This window comes from Phyllobates terribilis, unplaced genomic scaffold (genome assembly GCF_046119375.1).
Source record: "Phyllobates terribilis strain yellow unplaced genomic scaffold, ASM4611937v1 Scaffold_11__3_contigs__length_659146591, whole genome shotgun sequence".
Lineage (NCBI taxonomy): Eukaryota > Metazoa > Chordata > Amphibia > Anura > Dendrobatidae > Phyllobates > Phyllobates terribilis.
In genome coordinates this window covers 55,195,745-55,220,039 of record NW_027362771.1, presented here as the reverse complement: position 1 = coordinate 55,220,039, position 24,295 = coordinate 55,195,745, and the positions used below count along the sequence as shown (strand labels likewise).

General features: G+C 38.7%; 1 protein-coding gene across 3 annotated transcripts in view; it reads right to left on the bottom strand.

The window, feature by feature from the left end:
* Window positions 1-24,295, bottom strand: part of ARHGAP26 (Rho GTPase activating protein 26) — a 608,729-nt gene that overhangs the window by 311,432 nt on the left and 273,002 nt on the right. For all 3 annotated transcript variants that reach the window (XM_073651266.1, XM_073651268.1, XM_073651267.1), the window contains exons 15-17: window positions 11,694-11,781; window positions 5,261-5,319; window positions 463-568 (exon numbers count right to left, since the gene is read on the bottom strand). In XM_073651266.1, the coding sequence (XP_073507367.1) occupies window positions 463-568; window positions 5,261-5,319; window positions 11,694-11,781 (253 nt within the window). The remainder of the gene's footprint in view (window positions 1-462; window positions 569-5,260; window positions 5,320-11,693; window positions 11,782-24,295) is intronic.

Sequence of the window (24,295 nt, the reverse complement as noted above, 5' to 3'; positions counted from 1 at the left end):
ACTACAGATAAGGGTTTACCAGCCAGAGAGATCACTGTATACCAGTCAAAATCGAGCCCACATAAGTGTAAAAGTCTAAATTCATTCTGCAAAACCTACACATAAAAGAGCACTTCTACTCGTACAATATTCCTACCATATAAAATACAGTGGCATTTCTCAAATATAGTTTATTACCGCACATATTTCTTATAAAATACTACCGAAAAAAGTGCAAGAATTATTATTTTACTTCTAAGATGAAAAGGGTAGAATTTAGCTGTTAGAAATAATTCCTTCTGCAGTCATTATGTCAGTGAGAACTTTGACAGGAGAGCTAGAAATGTCTCCCTGCAGACTCATCACCTACTCTTACCCTGACTTCTGGAACATCAGCACTAGTCCAGATACAAACACAAAGGAGGTTCAGAATTTTGGGGAAATTGACAAACAATTAGTGTTATTAACACACCATCAACTTACTTGGCCAAGTGCTTCATTAACATGTTTAACATTTGTCTATTCTTCTCTGGCAAGCGGTGGATCAGGCAATGTATTTCTTTTATTCGGGTCTCCTGGCTCTCTAGCTCTTCAATGAAAATGAAAAAGAAAACAAATACGATTAGGTATAGGGAATGTACAACCAAAATTTCTTTCACTGTGTAAAATGTAAAGAAATCAAGAATGCAACGATTTAGAAACTCTTATAATCATATTTTATTCACATTAAAAACATAGAACAGATATCAGAAGGTGAAAGTTATTTATTTATTTTTTTTAAATGAAATGGAAAATGTTTAGCTCTTGTAGAAATTGATAATAAATAACTACGTGTGTAGCAAGAAATGATATAGATGATAAAATTATATATAAATTAAAAGTTCGTAGGTGCAGAAATATTGTCTCCAATGTGTACCAACCTTTAAAATGCTTTTCTAGTAGAGGAAAATTAGTCTCTGATGAAGGAAAATGCATGTTCCATAATGCGTAGTACCTATTTTGGTCTGTTCTTTTTCCGATTTTTTGTGACGTCACTGTGCACGGGCAGGTCTTTTCTTGCTGATCTGGCCTATAACATCAAGATAAGACCTACAGTCCTGCTCTGGAGCATGGGTATATCATTAACTCAAAACTGCAAACACTGATTACACAAGAGCCACAAGATGGATTTCTTCACCTCAGGTATCATATTAATCAGTGCAGCAGCCCCAACATGACAATGCCTGTAGTTTACTTAGCAAAATCCTGCTGACAGGTTCACTTTAATTGATTATTGATTCTAACCCCTTACAGGCCTGGGATGTATTAGTACGCCCTAGACCATCACCCCCGGTTCAGCACAGGCTCCGGCGCCGAGCCGGGACTGAACCGGGCACATGTCAGCTGACATGTGCCCGCAACAACTGCGGGTGGAGTCGCGATCCACCCGTGACTGTTAACCAGTTAAATGCCGCTGTCAATCTTTGACCGCGGCATTTAACAGCGCCGTGGCGGAAGTGCGGCATTAACCCCCTGCCAGTCAGTGACCCCGTCACCAATGGGTGGGCATGACAACCTGGGGTCTGCACGAGACCCCTGTGGTTGTCATGTCTTGCTTGCTATGAGCGCCACCCAGTGGTCGGCGCTCATAGCAAGTGAACATTTCTGCTACACAGAGGCAATCTGCTCATCGCCTCTGTGTAACAGGGCCGATCAGATAACTGCAGCTTCTAGTCTCCTGTGGAGACTATTGAAGCATGCAGAAAGTGGAAAAAAATGTTTTTAAAAATATAAAAAATATATAAAAAGTTTAAAATCACCCCCCTTTTGTCCCATTCAAAATCAAATAAAAAAAACAAAAACACATACACATATTTGGTATCGTCGCATTCAGAATCGCCCGATCTATCAATATAAAAACAAAATTAATCCGATCGGTAAACGGCGTAAAGAGAAAAAAATTATAAACGCCAGAATTACACTTTTTTGGTCGTCGCAACATTGAAATTAAATGCAATAACGGGCATTTACATCACATCTGCCCCAAAATAGTATCAATAAAAACGTCAGCTCGACTCGCAAAAAATAAGCCCTCACACAGCCCCAGATCCCGAAAAATGGAGATGCTACGAGTCTCGGAAAATTGCGCTTTTTTTTTTTTTCTTAGCAAACTTTGGATTTTTTTTCACCACTTAATTAAAAAAGAACCTGTATATGTTTGGTGTCTACGAACTCGTAATGACCTGGGAGAATAATAATGGCAGGTCAGTTTTAGCATTCAGTGAATGTGGTAAAAAAAAACACAACCGTGGAATTGAATTTTTTTTGCAATTTCACCGCACTTGGAATTTTTTTTCTGTTTTCCAGTACATGATATGTTAAAACCAGTGATGGCGTTGAAAAGTACAACTCGTCCTGCAAAAAATAAGCCCTCACACGGCCATATTGACAGAAAAATAAAAAGGCTATGGCTCTGGGAAGAAGGGGAACAAAAAATGAAAATGCAAAAACAGAAAAACCCAAGGTCGTTAAGGGTTAACTTCTAAGAAAAATCTGACCATTTATCCTGTACTAGAAAACCATTGCTAAGGTTGGTATACATTACAGACAATATTTCTACATCTACGAACTTTAAATTTATATATAATGTTATCATCTATATAGATCCTTAGCACACAAAGTTAATTACCGTTCCTATTTTTCAAGTTAGATTGCATTAGGTGAATACAGATCTATTGTGGTGAAGTTTCGAAATCACGATTAAGGAGCGTGGTGATTTCCACTAAACTCTGTTAGAAAACTGATGGCAGCAACACATCTCAAAAAAGTTGACCAGAACCACTTCCACCATTGTGTAACATCCCCACTTCTTTTGACAACAATCTGGATGGTCCCTCTGCTCTGAGTCTGCAGGAAAAAGTCTGTGGTTTCCATAAAAAAAGTCAAATTTTGATTCATCTGAACTCAGAACAGTTTTCCATTCTCCCTCAGACCATTTTAAATGATCTTTGGCCCAGAGAAGATGGCAGCATTTCTGGATATTGTTCATATGTATGGCTTCTTCTTTGCTTTACTTGCCTTTGTGTGTTGTGCAGAAAACTGTGTTCATAGACAATGATTTCTAAAAGTACTCAGTACAAAACTGATTCATAAACTTTATAATGCAGTGCCGCCTGAGGGCCTGTAGATCACGAGCATCCAATATTGATTGACCCTTGTACCATGTGTGCATGGATTTCTCCAGAAACATGCGTATGCCTCTTAATGAATCAGGAGCATAGCATGCACCTTGCCGCAAATCTTACACCAGTGAGTGACTGGAGTAAGATTTGTGGTGCAAGGCACGCCACCACTCATCATGAATTTTTCAATGCCCCCCTTCCGTACTCCAACCGCTTTATTGGAGCGAGGCAAAAATGTTGCGACGCCATAATTGGAAAAACCGCAATTGGGCCCTATGAAATAAAATCATAATGTCACTAGATTTTTTTTTATGAACTACCGTATACAGTTTAAGTTATAAGTAGTGGAGGACCAACACTTTTAATACGTCTTTCAGAGAAACCAAATGTCACCAGAAAGTAGTAAGAGATAAGCAGTACAACCCCTAGACTGGGCTCAGACATGCATACGAAAAATTGTTTGTGTTTTATCCCCTAAAATGCTTAATTTTTATCAGCATTGTCACCCATATTTCATCCACGTATCTGTTATTTTTATTTTATTTTTTTATACAGCCATATGGCATCCATTTTTATACATCGACAGTTTAAGAAATGTACATGACCAAATACAGTTTCCTATGTTAAATAATTACAAAGTATCCGTATAAAAAAAAAAATTAATACTGTTGATCCATATGGAAGTCATTTTTTGTGCATATTCAGACTTGAATGGTTGAGTCTCATTCAAAATACAGAAGAGAATAGCGTACGCAGGGACTTATTTTCCGGAGGTACACTCGGTCCATGTGAAAAAAACGCTCATCTGAACAGCCCTATTGAATGGCATTGATCTGTGTAATGCCCAGTGTGCTGTTCAACCTCAACACGGAAAGCTGACGTACATATAATACGCTCCTTTGAACGAGTGCTTAAGTAAATTAAGTGATACAGGTGAACATTATGAAGGAGCGGATTATTGCTTACCCAAAGTAATAGTAGAAAGAATTCGTACAGTAGAGCACTTAAAATGGACATGGAATGCCAGATGTGATTTTAATTCACACAGCAGAGGACACAGACAGAGCAAGAACAATATATGGGCCCGTTGGAGTCCAATAGCTCGTCATAATGCACAATCCCACCTGCTTTGGAGCTGGATGTGGGCCCCCTTATCTCTTGGGCTCTGTGCGAGTACACCGGTTCCACTAATGTATGTCCGCCCCTGAATTCACATAAGTATATATACAGACGCAGATTTGACACTACAGATTGTGTACAACTATTAGTCAAGCAACATTTACTATCAGCAAGTAAAGACTCTTCCTAAGGCAGGGGGAAAAGAGAACCTGGAGTTCATGGAGCGAATTTTCGGATTTGCGGAGACTAGAGCAGTAACAATGGATCTGGATACTGACTTAACAGTCATTTTCATTTTTACTTCATCAATCAATAGTACACATGAAATAAGCAACTTTGCAATATATCTTATCAGACAAATCTGCTTCTTTCTCCTCCAGACCTGATGATTCATTTTTAAAAGTCGCAATTTACAGGTAAAATCATTACTGAGACAGGAGATGACAGTTGCTACTGATAAGATATTTGTGTATACGGGAGGGGTAGGCGAAGGGAGGAGCTCTGTTTCTAGCTACTCATCCGCAACCGCTATACAGAATTTATATAGAGTAGCAACTGTCATCTCCGTAATGTAATAATCTGAATACTAATTTTACATGTAAACTGAGAATTTTAAGAATAAATGAACAGTTCAGGAGGAGAAGCAGCAGATTTCTCTGATAAGATACATTACAAAGTTGTTTATTTTTATTTGTACAATTGATTTGCACAAAAAAAATTAAAATTGCTGTTTTACATTTGATCTTTTAAAAATCCCAAAGCTCATACAGAAATGCTGGCTATATGTATGGCCGTCTCAAAGTATTAATTTTTTATTTGACCCATCGCGGTCGCCTTGTTTGATTTTTCCTATGTCTGCCAGCTGTCAGATGTTTTCTTTTTCTTATTTAAAAGTTTGTATTTTGTGATTTTTAAACATTATTACTCTTTCTTCAAACTTTTCAAAAATCAAATCAACACCACAAACCAATATATTATTTTAAAGTTCTTAAAACACTTACTAGCAGCTTTGATAAAGCTTCTTTGAAACTGGTATGTCATGAGGGGACCTGGAAGCATTCTGCAATAGAAAAAAAACAAAAAGGTACATGACATGCATCACTTATCTGAAATGTTCAAACTTTAAAAAAAACAAAAAAAACAATGCCTTTTAGGCATCATTTTTTAGATGTATATAGGGCCAGAATTAGACATCAGTCTTTCATGGTTCAAGTATGGCCCGAGATGCATGGTCAGGCAGCGGTTCTTCTGACCTGAACTCAACAGCCTTATGCGGATACGTGAATATGGCCTTAGATGAAGTGCAGACAGAAATGTACTTTTACACACTTTAACTTTGCTGATTAGGTGATCGTCTCATGGTGTGAAGCTGAAGGAAGCACAAGTCATTCACTGCCTTCTCTACATGTGGTCTGATGTTTAATCTGCAGCATCATCTCCCTCCTCCGTGTTTAGTATTTATTTTTTTACGTTAGGCTATGTTCACATGTTGCATTTTTGCAGCAGGTTTTATGCAAATTTATGCAAATTAAAAGCTGCATTTTAAAGTACCAGCAAAAGCTATGAGATTTCAGAATTTTCATGCACACACATTGTTTTTTTTTTTCCTGACAGAATTGGAAAACTGCTGCGTTTTTGAAAACTGGAGCATGTCACCTCTTTCAGCATTTTTTCACCCATAAAAAGAAATGAGCAAGTGGAAAAACGCAGCAAAAACGCAAGTAACAGGTTTTACTGCGTTTTTAGTGAAAAAAAAAGCATGTACAGAAGTATGTGAAACATTTATTTTTGGGATTTTCCCAAGTTTAAACCATAATGTCTTGGTCTCCGCTCACATGGCAGTTAGGATTAGAACAGTTTAATTAAATTAGTGATGTGTACAATGTAAACATTGGCTGACCAAGGTGTGAAATTTAACATTACCTGATCAACTCAAGGGCCCACCAAAGTGGAAAAGTAAACCGTGTCCTACAAACTCAATGCTCTGCCAATGCCTTAGGTAAACGATTCCTGACCAATTCATCTCCACCCGATGTTACATTTGTAATTGTTTATTTTTTCATGAACTCATATGAACTTTTTAGTTCATAAGAGTCACTATTTTTTCAGACAAACATCTTGTTCCACTAAATAATTTGATCAAATTGCCCCTTTTTCCAAAAATGTTATGGTTTAACATATGTCTTGCATTGGTGACCATGTTCATGTTTCTGTGGTGGAAGCAAAGCTGAACTTTGGGATACTGAAAAACGCAGCAAAACCTGCTTTTTGTAAGCAGCTTCATTACTGTCAAGAGAGCAGGTTTTGCTTGCAGAAAACAACGCAGTGTGTGAAAATAGCTTAGACAGATTTATTTGGAGACAAAAGAGGTTCCTGAACAAAGAGCCTTGTAGCACAATTGCAGACAGGTATACATTTCTCTGAAATGCTCCAGCATTGAAGAAAAAAATATACAGGGTGTGCCATTTATATGGATACACCTAAATTAAATGGAAATGGTTGGTGATATCAACTTCCTGTTTGTGGCACATTAGTATCTCGTATCTTCACAGCATAGACAATTGCCTTCAGGTGACCTCAAAGATAAAAGTCTAAGGGGGTCAGATCGGGAGACCTTGATGGCCATTCAACTGGCCCACGACGACCAATCCACTTTCCAGGAAACTGTTCATGTAGGAATGCTCGGACCTGACACCCATAATGTGGTGGTGCACCATCTTGTTGGAAAAACTCAGGGAGCGTGCCATATTCAGTGCATAAAGAGGGCAACACATCATCATGTAGCAATTTCAGATATCCAGTGGCATTGAGGTTTCAATTGATGAAGAATGGCCCCACTATCTTTGTACCCCATATACCATACCATCAAGATATGAGATGTGCAGCATCTGAAACAACGGATACTGGAAGCCTGTGCTAGCATTTCTTCTGCGGTGTTGCTATCAGTGTGTCAAGAGTGGGAGAAGAGGGTTGCATTGACAATCCAACACAATGGGCAGCACTTTGAACACATTTTAGTGGCCATAAACTTGTAAAAAACTCATGAAAGAATAAAGTTATGTTAAAACCAAGCACACCATTGTTTTTCTTATGAAATTCTCAATAGGTTTGATGTGTCACATGACCCTCTTCCCATTGAAAAAAATAAAGTTGGATCCAAAATGGCCAACTTCAAAATGGCCGCCATGCTCACCACCCATCTGGAAAAGTTTTCCCCCTCCTATATAGTAATGTGCCACAAACAGGAAGTTGATATCACCAACCATTCCCATTTAATTTAGGTGTATCCATATAAATGGCCCACCCTGTAGTTTGGAGAGCTGAACGGAGACTAGTCCAACATGACCCCTGGCCGATTTCTCCCTACAACACTCCAGGTGTTTAACAGGTCTCTCGCCAAGTACACACATTGAAGTGACCTGTTAATCAACTAGAGAAATGATAGGCATGAGCTGGCTTTTAAAACTATATTTTCAAAATATGGTTTCTGGCCAGATTTTTAAAGTATAGTTTCTTTGAAACTACAGAATATTTCAGAGTAAAACTTAACTAGTTGAAATCGGGCAGCCAGGTTCTGATTTATAGTGCACGTGGTTTGGGCAGCATGAATCGACAGATAGACTATGATGACGTTAAGTTAAAGAGAACCTATCTTTATTCAAGTGCAATACAGGTTTTAGAAAAAATGCATTCTATGACACATACTTTAACAGAATAAACACTAAACACAGATTAGATCACTCTCAGCGACACATTGTTGTGATGATTGATTTAGTGGACAAGTTCAGAAAGATTTATTATTATGCTTGCTTATATAGCGCCATTAATTCCACAGCACTTTACAGACATCATCACTGTCCCGATAGGGAATTTATATTGTGAGCCCCTATCAGTAGGTCTTTGGAGTGTGACAGGCAACCAGAGAACGCAGAGGAAACCCACGCAAACACGGGGAGAACATACAAACTCTTTGCAGATGTTGTCCTTGGTGGGATTTGAACCAAGGACCCCAGTGCTGCAAAGCTACAATGCTAACCTCTGTGCTGTCCTGACCCGGTTTTTGAAAAATAAAATATTATAAGTGATAGGTAGCAGATTTCTTCAGATGCAACAGTCATCCAAGGATTTATTTCACAGTTGCCACTTTCAGTGCTGAGTGGTGACTAATTGCTCTGAGTATGCCTGCATGACTGAAGACCAACAGTTGCCAGGAGAATAAAGTTAAACTTTCTCCTGGGGGCCGCACTTAGAGTACTGCAGCTAGGCACCTCCATAATGCCATTAGCTGCAGATTAACCCTATATATGCAGGTTAATAGCATTATCGGACCATACGGGTTCGCTATCAAGTACACGGTTAGGATTCGGCTCTGTCCCAGAAGAATACTAAGAGATTCCAGCTTGCCGGAAAGGAAAACCTCTTTAACGATGTAGGATTCTAGGATCGACTTAAGGGATCTGTCTCTGTTCAACCTTACTAATTATGAAAACATTAAATAATATTAACCTATATGTTTACTTGACCACATGGTGAATTTGATTTAGTTCCCAGTCTATTAGTAGAGAGGACTCTTATGAATGACATTTTCCAATAACATGTATAAAAAATGGCCTATGCAACAGTTCTTATATTATTATGTTTAACCCCTTCCTGACATATAACGTACAATTGCATTATATGCCAGCTCCCTTTCTTTGGTGCAAACTCAGGAGCTGACCTTGCATCTTTCCTGGTTGACACCGGCTGCGGTAATCAGCCAGCATCTGTCTCTAACAGCAGGGGATGGAGCTGAGCTGCGGTTAAACGCTTAAGCTCAGCATTTTGCGCAAAGCATAAATGCCCAAACCAGGGGGCATGCCTTTCCACATTGTTCCCCAGCAACATAATTTCGGGGTACCAATAGCTGGCTATGGCAAATGAGGGTCTGCTCAATATCCATGCGCTAGCCATTAAGGCATTCCTGTAAAGACCAGCCTATGGCTTGCATTTACTACAATTGCATTATATGCCAGCTCCCTTTCTTTGGTGCAAACTCAGGAGCTGACCTTGCATCTTTCCTGGTTGACACCGGCTGCGGTAATCAGCCAGCATCTGTCTCTAACAGCAGGGGATGGAGCTGAGCTGCGGTTAAACGCTTAAGCTCAGCATTTTGCGCAAAGCATAAATGCCCAAACCAGGGGGCATGCCTTTCCACATTGTTCCCCAGCAACATAATTTCGGGGTACCAATAGCTGGCTATGGCAAATGAGGGTCTGCTCAATATCCATGCGCTAGCCATTAAGGCATTCCTGTAAAGACCAGCCTATGGCTTGCATTTAAAGAGGACCATGATTTTTACTATATAGTGCAACACTGGTATTGCAGTATATAGTATAAGCAATCGAATGAGAAGTTCAAAATAAAGTAAAATAAAAAAAGTTTTATAAATATAATAAAAAAAAATAAAAATTCCCCACATATTCTTACTATTCTAAATACAGAAATTCTAAAAATGTAAAAATGACTGCTGTAATTGTACTGACCTGAAGAATCATGTTGCCAGGTTATTTTTAGTGCCCAATGAATGCCATAAAAACAAAACCCAAAAGACTGTGAAATTGCTTTTTTTTTTTCACAATTTGACCCCACACTGGACTGGCAAAAGTAATGGTTTCATTAAAAACTACAATTTATCCCACAAAAAGCAAGCCCTCATATGGCTAAGTGAATGGAAAAATAAAAAAGGTTGTTGGAAGAAGGGAGGGAAAAACAAATGCAAAAGCACAAAAATCATCCTGTCTGGAAGGTGATAAAAGCCACTTGGTTCTCAGTAGTAAAGCAATAAATTAATGATGGGACATTTAGCAAGAACTGCTAAAAAGATATTTGCTGTTACAAAAAGGCGACTACAATTAGTATTCGTTTAAACGTTCATATGGAATATTATATTGTTTTGTATGTCCATAGTTACAGACTGCAAAAATCTGAAACCATGTTTCATTTACTCTTCTACTGTCTTTAGGTAACCAAGATTCAGGAGGAAAAAAAACAAAAAAACGAGTGAGGTAATGGTTCAAACATGGCACATAATCTTCAATATATTACATTTCTTTGCTCCATATAGGTTTTTAGCATTGCTGACTTGAAAACTATTTGAAATACCTAAAGTATTTATGTAATGAAATTGTTATAGTTAATTAGACAGCATGAAAATAAGCAAGTTTACAATTGACTAGTTTTTGCTATCTGCTCTCAATCTGCTGTGAGGGCGTTTATCTTACATAGTGTGCAGCTTGTTAAAGGGGTTTTCACATGAACAAAAGTTAATTTGAATCAATAGATCTTGGAATAATAATAATTTCCACTATTGGATGTGTTAAATAATATGTTCCTGTGCTGAGATAATCTTATAAATGTGCCCCTGCTATGTACTGTGTAATGGCTGTGTCTGACCGTGAAGGAACATGGTCTGATCATACCACAGATACTGGACGGGGGGGAAGCAAAAGAGTATACAGACATTACAGCAGAGGATCGCAAATAATTCTTCCTTTGAAGTAAAACATTGTTTAAAAAAAGGCAGGGAAATGTTTTACCTCACAGAAAAAAATCAGTTGTGATCCCCTGCTGTAATGTCTGTATACTCTTTTACTTCCTCCCCTGCCCAGGAGCTGTGGTATGATCAGACCATGTTCCTGTACGGTCAGACACAGCCATTACGCAGTACACAGTGGGAACATTTCTAAGATTATCTCAGCACAGAGACATTTTATTTAAACACATCCAATAGTGGAAATTATTATTATTCCAAGATCAATTGATTAAAATATACTTGTCTGTTTAAAAACACCTTTAAGGAGATCAACCACCAGAGCCTGGTCAAGTGTGCACAGTAGTTACATTTCAGGAGGAGCTAACTCCTGAGATACCAGTTAGCTCTCACTTTCTTAGTCATGTGTTTGCAAAAAGCCAATGTTCTGTCTATTCAAATATAGTGATAGCTGTGTGGACTTCAGAACAACTGAAAGACCATAAGGCCACGCTGAGTATTTGGTGAGTTTTTTACATCAGTATTTGTAAACCAAAACCAGGAGTGGAACAATCAGAGGAAAAGTATGATAGAAACACGTCACCACTTCTGTATTTATCACCCACTCCTGGTCTTGGCTTACAAATACGGAGGTAAAAAACTCACCAAATATTAAAAGTGTGCACATGGCCTTTAGGTGTCATAGTAACATTAGCTCAGCAGTAGAGTTAAAGACTTTTTGTAACTGGCAGTAAGACACATATTTATGTATTAAGCATATGGATCACCAAATGTAAGCTGTTGAAAAACTACTAGAGTCACTACAACTCATAAAAGGAACACCACCAATGATGGAACATATATACTTGTGAACTGCAGTACTTGAATTTACCAATCACATTTACAATAATGCATTTTCAAAATACCTTAAATAAGTTTTCAAAGTGCTTGTGATTGTCTTGATTTCCCACTCTGTAGAAATTTCTGTATCAGCTTCTGTAGTTATCTTAGGATCTAAAAAATAAGTAATGAAGCAAAAATATAAAAACTGAGAAAATACTTGAACTGCATGTACAAGAAAGTGAACCTTTGTGAAAAAAAAATGTAAGCATAAAATTATAAGTACTTCTAACATTTTTTCATATATAGTTTATTATACTTTTTATACTGTCCAGACGTTATAACTGCCTCTATTTCTTACATGTCAGCTGTCTTCTGATTAAATGAAATCTGTTAGCAGGATTTCACACCCGATCTACATGCGCATGTAGATCTTTCAAAGACAAGTCCAGCAATACCTTTACCTGGCCATTGAGTTATTCCATTACTGAGAAATCAGTGTTTGAATTGATATGAAAATAAGGCTGAAGGATTATGGTAGTTGTGAAGAATCTGTGACTCCAACTTTATCCCTGGTCCAGTGCCGCCTCCTCCTGCGTGATTGACAGCTCCATTGTCTGACGTCGCATAGTGTATAGGCTGCCAGTAAAGTAGAAGGAAGTGGAACTGGGTGGGAATAGAGCTGGAGCAACAGATACACACGTGGTCAAAATTGTTGGTACCCCTCGTTTAATGAAAGAAAAACCCACAATAGTCACAGAAATAACTTGAATCTGACAAAAGTAATAATAGATTAAAAATTTATGAAGATTAACAAATGAAAGTCAGACATTTCTTTTCAACCCTGAGTCCACAGAATTTAAAAAAAAATTCAACTCATGAAATAGGACAGAAATGATGGTACTCTTAACTTAATATTTTGTTGAACAACCTTTTGAGGCAATCACTGCAATCAAACGATTCCTGTAACTGTCAATGAGACTTCTACACCTCTCGACAGGTATTTTGGTCCACTCCTCATGAGCAAACTGCTCCAGTTGTCTCGTGTTTTAAGGTTGCCTTTTCCAGACGGCATGTTTCAGCTCTTTCCAAAGATGCTCAATAGGATTTAGGTCAGGGCTCATAATAGTCAGTTCAGAATAGTCCAATGTTTTCCTCTTAGCCATGCTTGGGTGTTTTTAGCTGTGTCTTTTGGGTCATTATCCTGTTGCAAGACCCATGACCTGCAAATGAGACCAAGCTTTCTGACACTGGGCAGCACATTTCTCTCTAAAATCCCTTGATAGTCTTGAGATTTCATTGTACCCTGCACAGATTCAAGACACCCAGTGCCAGATGCAGCAAAGCAGCCCTAGAACATAACAGCCTCCCCCATGTTTCACAGTAGGGACAGTGTTCTTTCTTGATAGACTTCATTTTTCTGTCTGTGAACATAGAGCTGATGTGCCTTGCCAAAAACTTCCATTTTTGTCTCATCTGTCCATAGGACATTCTCCCAGAAGCTTTGTGGCTTGACAACATGTAGTTTGGCAAATTCCAGTCTGCCTCTTTTGTGATTTTTTTTTCAACAATGGTGTTCTCCTTGGTCGTCTCCCATGAAGTCCACTTTGGATCAAACAACGACGGATGGTGCGACCTGACACGGACGTTGCTTGAGCTTGAAGTTCACCTTTAATCTCTTTAGAAGTTATCCTTGGCTCTTTTGTTACCATTCGTATTATCCGTCTCTTTGATTTGTCATCAATTTTCCTCCTGCCACATCCAGGGAGGTTGGCTACAGTTCCATGGATCTTAAATTTCCGAATATTTGCAACTGTAGTCACAGGAACATCAAGCTACTTGGAGATGGTCTTATAACCTTTACCTTTAACATGCTTGTCTATAATTTTCTTTCTAATCTCCTGAGACAACTCTTTCCTTTGCTTCCTCTGGTCCATGTTGAGTGTGGTACACACCCTGTCACCAAACAGCACAGTGAGTATCTGTAGCCCTATATACAGGCCCACTGACTGATGACAAGCTTGTAGACACCTGTGCTGCTAATTAGTGGACACAACTTGATTTAACTTGTCCCTTTTGTCACATTATTTTCAGGGGTACCTTCATTTCTATCCAGGCCTATTTCATGAGTTTAATTTTTTTTTTAATTCTGTGGATTAAGGGTTGAAAAGCGATGACAGACTTTCATTTGTTCATTTTCATAGATTTTTAATTTATTATTACTTTTGTCAGATTCAAGTTATTTCTGTGACCATTGTGGGTTTTTCTTTCACTAAACGAGGGGTACCAACAATTTGACCATGTGTGTACTTCAGATCTATGATAGATAGTCCTCCAGCTTCATTTGCATATCAATTCAAACACGGCTATATCAGTAATGGACTGACTATGTAAAGGTATTGCTGCATTTGTCTTTCAAATAACTACATGAGTATATAAACAGTCTGTGGGGTAAAATTTGGATGACAGATTCCGTTTAAAGAAGCACTGCCATCAAAATTTCTATCCTCTTAATATATTGCAGTCATCATATTATATGACACTGTGCTTACAATTGCTCATTTTGCCTTTCTACCCACTTAATTCTTCTCTTTTCCATTAGGTCTATGACATCATGTGATTAAAAACAGACTAGCTGATTCCGTCTAAGTCCTATGTAGAAACAGAAGGTCTCTTTTTCCAACAGGAGTCATCACTGCAAAAGTCCCTGGCAGGGGGAGGAGCGGAACAGCTAGGTCAAGAGTTGAAGAAGGAGATGACTCATGCAGGGAAAAAGACCTCCTGTTTCTACATAGAATTTAGAAGGATTCAGCTAGTCTGTTTTAATCATGAGAAAAGAGAAGAATTAAATTGTGTAGAAAGGCAAAATGAGTAATTGTAAGTACACAGTGCCATATAATATGATGATCGCAATATATTAAGAGGATAAAAACGTCAATGGGAGTGCTTCTTTAGGGATTTGCTGCAGGTTGTAATAGTAAACACCCAAATCTATTTAGCACACAGTTTTCAAATGATTTCATAAGAAATATTTAAAGGCCTGTAATACATAGCAACACAAATCAAAACATAACACAAATGGTCATCGCAAGAGTCCCGGCCACATCCTGTTGCACTTTTCTATCAGCACCAACAACTGCATCAATCACATTTAGAAAACCCTTTGTTTATTTTGACAAAAGTTGATCCTCCAACTAAGATCCTGTTATGTAACATTAGTATGCCTGTGTTTGTAAGACTAAAGAGAACATAAGAAAGATTAGCAAGCAGGGCTGCATCTAATCCAAGCCTTAAAAGAGTTATATTCCTCATCCTATATCAATGTTTTCTAAGCCTATCGGTAAACTTCAAGATAGTGAATATATGCAGCACTGTATGGCTTGCTTAAAGGGAATCGGTCAGCAGGTTTATGCTATGTAATCTGAGTGAGGTAGAGTTGATAATTCCAGTATCTGCAATAGAAATAAAAAACAAAAACATTTATTTGGTTACATTAACCCCTTCACCCCTGAACCCGTTCTTCATGACCAGGCCAAATTTTACAATTCTGACCACTGTCACTTTATGAGGTAATTACTCTGGAACGCTTCAACGGATCCCCCTGATTCTGAGATTGTTTTTTCATGACATATTGTACTTCATGATATTGGTAAAATTTCTTTGATATGACTGGTATTTATTTGTGAAAAAATCAGAAATTTGGCATAAATGTTAAACATTTTGCAATTTTCAAACTTTGAATTGTTATGCCCTTAAATCAGAGAGATATGTCACACAAAATAGTTAATAAATTACATTTCCCACATGTCTACTTTACATCAGCACAATTTTGGAACCAAAATTTTTTTTTGTTAGGGAGCTATAAGGGTTAAAAGTTGACCAGCGATTTCTCATTTTTCCAACAAAATTTACAAAACCATTTTTTTAGGGACCGCATCACATTTGAAGTGATTGATATGACAGAAAATACTCAAAAGTGACACCTTTAAAAAACTGCACCCCTCAAGGTGCTCAATACCGCATTCAAAAAAATTATTAACCCTTCAGGTGCTTCACAGGAATTTTGGGAATGTGGAAGAAAACAATGAACATTTAACCTTTTTTCACAAAAATATTATTTTAGACCCAATTTTTTTTTTTTTTTTGAAAGGGTAACCAGAAAAAAATTACCCCAAAATTTGAGCGTGTGGAGGAAAACTACTGTTTGGGAGCACAACAGGGCTTGGAAGCGAAGGAGCACCGTTTGACTTTTTGAATGCAAAATTTGCTGGAATAATTAAAGGACGCTATGTCGCATTTGTAGAGCCCCTGATGTGCCTGAACAGTGAAAAAACCCCACAAGGGACACCATTTTGTAAATTAAACCCCTCAGGGAACATAATTAGATGTGTGGTGAGCACCTTGAACCCCTAGATGCTTCACTTAGTTTTACAACGTTGATCTGTGAAAATGAAAAAAATAAATCTATTTCTGGGTAGAAGTAAATATTGACCTCTTAACTTTGCTCATGTACTATCTAACGCATCTTTAATACCCCTCAATGAGATATTTCAGGACTGCTCTATCCCTCCAAGAGCCAACTATGACTATAGACAATTGCAACATTTCTATTCCCATGTTAGAAAAGATAAACGGCTCAATAGGGATCTTACAAATTTTGAAAAACTGTGCCTGTCGTCGTATCCACCCTTGCACTCCATCTCATTGCTCTATAAACACCTAATAGCACAAACTACAACTATCAAACCACCCTATTTCGATGCATGGGAAAGAGAACTTTGCAAATCTTTTGAAGACTCACAATGGGCTAAATGTTTTCAATTTGCTCACAAAACGTCAATTGCAAACAAACCTCAAGAGACCTCCTTTAAGATCATCTCCAGATGGTACCGGGTTCCCGTATTACTTCATAAGTGGTTTCCCGCAGTATCAGACAGATGCTGGAGATGTGGAGTGGAAGAGGGGACGATGACACACATTTGGTGGAGCTGTCCTATAAGAGGTTTTTGGACCAAGGTAATTCAGACTATTAAAAAAATGACTCGTCTCTCTGTGCCCGACTCTCCTGAATCTCTTCTGCTCTTTATGATCCCAACTAGTCTCACCAAATACAAAAGGTCTTTAATAAGCTACCTTATACAGGCTGCTAAGAATGTTATTCCTTGTCACTGGAAAAGTACTTCTCCACCTACTCTGGAGAAGTGGTTCTGTGAAATAGCCCTTCTAAATAGGGTGAAACATTTGATTGCCCAATCCCCCACTGATTGTGATAGATAGTGTGAGACTTGGAGAGACTGGATTGAATTCCAGGAATCCGATGCCTACCGTCTTACATCAGACTGATGTAACCCACCCTTTTCTCTGGTGCGTTTCTTCTCTGTTCGGATTATGCTCCGTGCTGGTTTGCGCCTGACTGCACTATAGGATTTCCATTGGATTTTAGTAACTTCATAATTGCAATACTAATGGCCTAAAATGTTCCCTTTCTTTTTCTTCCTATAACTTGATGTTTTATTGGACGTTATACTTATATTTTATGATATATTAATGCTGATATTGTCCTGGTTATTCTTTTTTTTTTGTATTTTTGTAATTGAAAATTAACCTTTCAATAAAAATTTAATTTTGAAAAAAAAAAATGAAAAAAATATTTTTCCCACAAAAATGTAGTTTTAGCCCCCAATTTTTTCATTTTTGCAAGGATAGCTGGAGAAAATGGACCCCAAAATTTGTTGTGCAATTTCTCCCGAGTACGCCGATACCTCATTTGTGGTCGAAAACTACTTTTGAGGCACAGTGCAAAGCTCAGAAGGGAAGAAGCGTCATATTGGAGTTCAGATTTGCTGGACAGTTTTGAGAGTGCCATATCACATTGGCAGAGCCTCTGAGATGCCAGAATAGCAGAAAGCCCCATAAGTGACCCAATTTTACAAACTACACCTCTCAATGAATTCATCTAAGGGTGCAGTGATCATATTGACACCATAGGTGGGTCACAGAATTTTATACCATTGGGCAGTAAAAAAAAATTACATTTTTAACCACCAAAATTTTGTATTCGCCCCACATTTTACATTTTCACACTGTGAAATGGGTAAAAGTGGCAACAAAACGTGTCCCCCAATTTCTGCTGAATGTAGACATACCCCATATGTGGCTGTACAGCTTAGCCATATGGCGAGACTCGGGAGGGACAAAGTGCTATTTGTGTCCTGGAGCACAGATTTTTCTAGAATAGTTTGCGGACTCCATATACAGAGAACCTAAGTGCTAGAAGAGCAGAACCCCCCTCAAGTGACCCCGTTATGGAAATTCTATCCCTTTGGGAGCTTATCTACAGGTGTAGTGACGATTTTGACTCCTTGGGTGTTTTCCAGAAAAAAGCAGGAGTGGATGTTGTTGAGTGAAAATTACAAACTGCAGTTGTAGTGACAAGTACATTATGCCCAGCTCATGCTTCTGGAGACACCCGTAAATTAGGAGAGCGCTCATCGCTACAGAAATGCCAAACATGTGGACCCTAACTGCGGTTTAGGCACACTGGGGCTCAGGAAGAAGGAAGGCATTTCGATTTGGGAGCGCTGAATTGGCTTCCGGTCCCTGCGCTCCACCATGAGTTTGCGTGAAGCGCACGCTGCTCTATCATGGCCACTCCTTGATTACTTGCTGAAACATTACTTGCGCTATACATAGAAGGATCATACCTATGACAGGTTACCTCTGACGAAGCTGCAGTTCAGCAGCGACACGTGTTGGGTCCTGGTATCTGCAGGTAGTATCATGTCCCTTGGAACTGTATCTCACACCCTGGCTTAATGTTAACTTTTTATCATTTAGCTATATTCCTTTTCTGTGGAGATACCAATTCCCTCTGGGTTATATGGCTCATGTAATGATTTAATTTACCTTTTACTGTTCATTGATGTGTTTATTGTGAACACTGCCTATTATAAGACATCTGTGCCTTACGGATAATTATTTGTGGACACTATACATGCATTTATTTGTTTTCCTGCGATTGGGGTTTTCAATATATGGTTACCTTATGTAAACCAATTTATATAACCAACATTTTGTATATTCTCGGTTTTAAATGTTTTTATCATCCCTGTCTTTGGTTGTTTGTGCTAATTGTTTAATAAAGCTTTTGATATTTTTCTATTTTTCGGTGTGCACAGACTTCTTTTGCTCTGCGTCTTTCTCCCTTTCTTATTTTCATATTACATTCTTATGCAGGGTTCTTGTAGCACCCTATTAAAACTACCTTAGCTGTGCAAACCTCTTGCTCTTACCTCTCGTTTAGGGGGTTACAGTGCCAGGAGTGGTGCGGGCACCACTCCTTGCAGTGAGTCCCGGGTGTCAGCTGTCAACTGACACCCGGCAGCGATCGCCCGCGCAGCCCCCTGTGCACGGGTGATCGCCACGATGTATATGTGTGTGTGTGTGTGTGCGCGCATGTGTATATACACACATACATATATATATATATATATATATATATATATATATATATATATATATATATATATATATATATATATATATATACACATATATATATATATACATAGTAAAGACCAAAAGTTTGGACACACCTCATTTAAAGATTTTTCTGTAAAGCTTCACACTCTGAAAATTATACAAGAGAACATCCGAATAACAAGTCAAACGGAAACTAGATTGAATCAGCATAAAAAACCTTTATTATGAAGTAGAAGGGTTAAGTGGCACTACATGCACCAGCATGACCGTACCAAGATGCCAAATAAACAATCATTGGTAATACATATAAATACAAAAATTCATTTGTTCCTCAAATGGGACCAGCAGGAGCAAGGGAAAACATACAGTATAATGGAATAAAACGAACATGGTTCCATGAAGATTACATATGTAGCAAACAAACTCATCAAATGCTTAAGTGATGACAGATTATAGCCTATACAATTCTCATATAGAACATAGAGAGACAGGAGTAAATACTCACTCAAAGGGTGTACACCTCAAATTATGTACGCATATGTGTAATATTAAATAATTACCATAGAAATGTACATCTCCTACAAGAGTCTAAATGATAGTCCCAAAGCGTTAATAACTAACACAAGCACAATCTGTCATACATCCAAGAAGAAAGGGGCAAATATTATTTACCATTGTTACTGGTCCAAATAAGCAGAATAAGCAGGAGGCACCATGTGGTACAGCCCCTATATTACACTCTGAAAATTGTACATTCACACTGAAGGCATCAACACTATGAATTAACACATGTGGAATTATATACTTAACAAAAAAGTGTGAAACAACTGAAAATATGTCTTATATTCTAGGTTCTTCAAAGTAGCCACCTTTTGCTTTGATGACTGCTTTGCACACTCTTGGCATTCTCTTGATGAGCTTCAAGTGGTAGTCACCGGAAATGGTTTTCACTTCACATGTGTGCCCTGTCAGACCTTATAAATGGGGTTGGGACCTTCAGTTGTGTTGTGCAGAAGTCTGGTGGATACATAGCTGATAGTCCTACTGAATAGACTGTTAGCTGCTTTTTTCTTGCCATAATACAAATTCTAAGTAAAGAAAAACGAGTGGCCATCATTACTTTAAGAAATGAAGGTCAGTCAGTGCGAAAAATTGGGAAAACTTTGAAAGTGTCCCCAAGTGCAGTTGCAAAAACCATCAAGCGCTACAAAGAAACTGGCTCACATGAGGACCGCCCCAGGAAAGGAAGACCAAGAGTCACCTCTGCTTCTGAGGATAAGTTTATCCGAGTCACCAGCCTCAGAAATCGCAGGTTAACAGCAGCTCAGATTAGAGACCAGGTCAATGCCACACAGAGTTCTAGCAGCATACACATCTCTACAACAACTGTTAAGAGGAGACTTTGTGCAGCAGGCCTTCATGATAAAATAGCTGCTAGGAAACCACTGCTAAGGACAGGCAACAAGCAGAAGAGACTTGTTTGGGCTAAAGAATACAAGGAATGGACATTAGACCAGTGGAAATCTGTGCTTTGGTCTGATGAGTCCAAATTTGAGATCTTTGGTTCCAACCACCGTGTCTTTGTGCGACGCAGAAAAGGTGAACGGATGGACTCTACATGCCTGGTTCCCACCATGAAGCATGGAGGAGGAGGTGTGATGGTGTGGGGGTGCTTTGCTGGTAACACTGTTGGGGATTTATTCAAAATTGAAGGCATACTGAACCAGCATGGCTACCACAGCATCTTGCAGCGGCATGCTATTCCATCTGGTTTGCGTTTAGTTGGACCATCATTTATTTTTCAACAGGACAATGACCCCAAACACACCTCCAGGCTGTATAAGGGCTATTTGAAAATACAGAAAAATCTTTAAATGAGAAGGTGTGTACAAACTTTTGGTCTGTACTATATATATATATATATACACATAAACATATACACACATATACATACATATATATACACACACATGTTATCGGGCAGGAAGTACTTCCCGACCATGATGCATATATACTGCAAATGTCGGGAAGGGGTTACAATTTCCAAGACAAAGGGGTATGACTGAGAACCCTGCATGGTCTGGAAATGTGTAGACCAAGTGTTTCTTTTAAAAATTAGTCTTTGAAATTTTAGAGTGACCAAAGAAATGTTTAAAAAATAATTTCTTCAAATGCAGATGCTGGAATTATCCATTTAACCTTATTCATATCCTGAGAACTGTCCCATACCATTGTCCATGCATCGCAACCAACATGCTACTGTTGTTACCTTGAAGTGGTGAGCTGATAAATTTAGTTTTTCTACATTGTTCTATGTAAACTGAGGACCGCATGAGCTAGGGGTTAAAATTATGAATTCAGCTATGTGTCACTTATGCAGTTGTTTAATTACAATGAATGTTTTATCTCTAGGATATTATCTTTTCCCAGACTAGCTGCCTCACGCCATGTTGTCCGACTCCACACTTTCTCGTGATAAGCAGTTCAATGTCAATAGAGAGCCTGGTGTGGGTGGGGTCAGCTTTCTGAGCTCTGCTTCATGTGATATCCAACAACTCTGATTGTGTCACAATTGCTGCACCCAGTAAACTAAGTGATACATCGTTGGAATCAGTGTCTCTCTTCCTACATTATGCTGCTCTCAGATGAGGTAGCAAACACCTTGTGATATATTTAAAATGTTTATAAAAGCCTATCTTGATGAGAGTACCACAAATAATGCTGACTTGAGTTGTCAGAGATGGTTCCATACACAATATGCTCTCCAATTTAGCAGTAGGGTGGTAGTGTACTGGCTCAACCCTGTTTTAGCATCGTAAAGATACACTTGTTCAAAGTGTCACTTATATGTAAAGAATTTTAGACATTAAAAGAATCTGATTCCCTGATGTCCTTTTCAGCCTGAAAAGATGAGAGAAGTTAAATTAGTTATCTCATGAATTGAAAAAAAAAAAACTTTGGAGTAAAACAAATCATTTACTTCACCAAAACAGAGCAAATATCGTTATTCTCCAGTGTGATTCTCACCCCTTTTAGCCTCTTTGCTTAATGTGTCGCGGGCAGCAACTTGTCTGGTGTAACCAGGAAGCAGCAGATTTCTCAGGAGTGCTAGTAGTCTGCTTGTCACGGCACGGTTACAGGATATCCAGGGGCAAAGGGGCTCCTTCCTTAACCCTCAAGCTAGGGGGTGCCCTAGTCTATGCCTGTCCCTCAGATTATATCTGATGGCGAAGATGCTGGGGTCACGTGCCTTGCTATGCTCCTTATCTGTCCTCTCCCCCACCCAGGGAGGTGGGAAGTTGAAGTGTATAGGCATACACTAACCAGACAAATAAGGGAAGATGGACAGGGATAAATGAAAACACCAATCATACAAAATGCATTCACAAAACAAGAGTGGAACACCGGGGAGTTAAAGGAAGGAGAGGCCAAATAGGAGAGGATGAGGATGTGCACACAAAGACTCCAAGCAACAGTCTTCTGAACAAACCTACCACCTACACCTCCAACTCCATAACTAGGCAGTATGAACCAACACTGGCAATCCCTAAGTGCCAGAGGCAAGAATATAAAGCAGAGGGGAATGGCAAACACTGAACAGCTGAGACCAACCAAGCAGGAAAGCTCCAGGAGCTTTCACCCAAACAGATTAACCCTTGCACTGTTAACAAAGAAAAAGTCTGCACTGTTTAATATGATTGTGAAGTGTTTAACCAGTGCAGGAGTATATGAAACCAGACACTGCGGTCTTCTGGTTCATCTCTGTCGCGGTATACCCATGATACTGCTACTGATAATTCATCTCTTATCCCCCTTCCCTGACCTGCAGAGACAATGGTCCTTCACACACAATCCAAGTGATCCCACTAATAGATACTTTCCCTCTACGTCAAATCTTTGCATATATCATATACAGGTGAATCTCACTAAATTAGAATATCATCAAAAAGTTAATTTATTTCAGTTCTTCAAAACAAAAATTGAAACTCCTATTATATAGAGTCATTACAGAGTGATCTATTTCAAGTGTTTATTTCTGTTAATATTGATGATTATGGCTTACAGCCAATGAAAACACAAAAGTCATTATCTCAGTAAATTAAAATAATTAACAAAAAAACACATGCAAAGGCTTCCTAAGCATTTAAAAAGGTCCCTTAGTCTGTTTCAGTAGGCTCCACAATCATGGGCAAGACTGCTGACTTGACAGATGTCCAGAAGGCAGTCACTGACACACTCCACAAGGTCCCAGAGTTCCAATATTCATTTGGAAATCAGGGACCCAGAGACTGGAGGAAGAGTGGAGAAGCACACAATCCAAGCTGCTTGAGGTCTAGTGTGAAGTTTCCACAATCAGTGATGGTTTGGGGAGCCATGTCATCTGCTGGTGTAGGTCCACTGTGTTTTATGAAGACCAAAGTCAGCGCAGCCGTCTACCAGGAAATTTTACAGCACTTCATGCTTCCCTCTGCTAACAAGCTTTTTGGAGATGGAAATTTCATTCTCCAGCAGGACTTGGCACCTGTCCACACTGCCAAAAGTACAAATACCTGGTTTAAAAACAACAGTATCACTGTGCTTGATTGTCCAGCAAACTCGCCTGACCTTAACCCCATAGAGAATCTATGGGGTATTGCCAAGAGGAAGATGAGAGACACCAGACCCAACAATGCAGACGAGCTGAAGGTTGCTATCAAAGCAACCTGGGCTTCCATAACACCTCAGCAGTGCCACAGGCTGATCGCCTCCATGCCACGCTGCATTGATGCAGTAATTGATGCAAAAGGAGCCCCGACCAAGTATTGAGTGCATTTACTGAACATACATTTCAGTAGGCCAACATTTCTGATTTTAAAATAATTTTTCAAGCTGTTGTTGTAAAGTATTCTAATTTACTGAGATAATGACTTTTGTGTTTTCATTGGCTGTAAGCCATAATCATCAACATTAACAGAAATAAACACTTGAAATAGATCACTCTGTTTGTAATGACTCTATATGAGTTTCACTTTTTGTATTGAATAACTGAAATAAATTAACTTTTTGATGATATTCTAATTTAGTGAGATGCACCTGAATCAAACAATCTACAAGATCATTGCCAAACTACTTGCCAATCAGCTAAAAGCTGTCATAAGGCAGATAACCCCCCAGACCAGACCTGTTGCATTATTGGCAGCAGGATCACCGACTGTCTTGTTCTCAC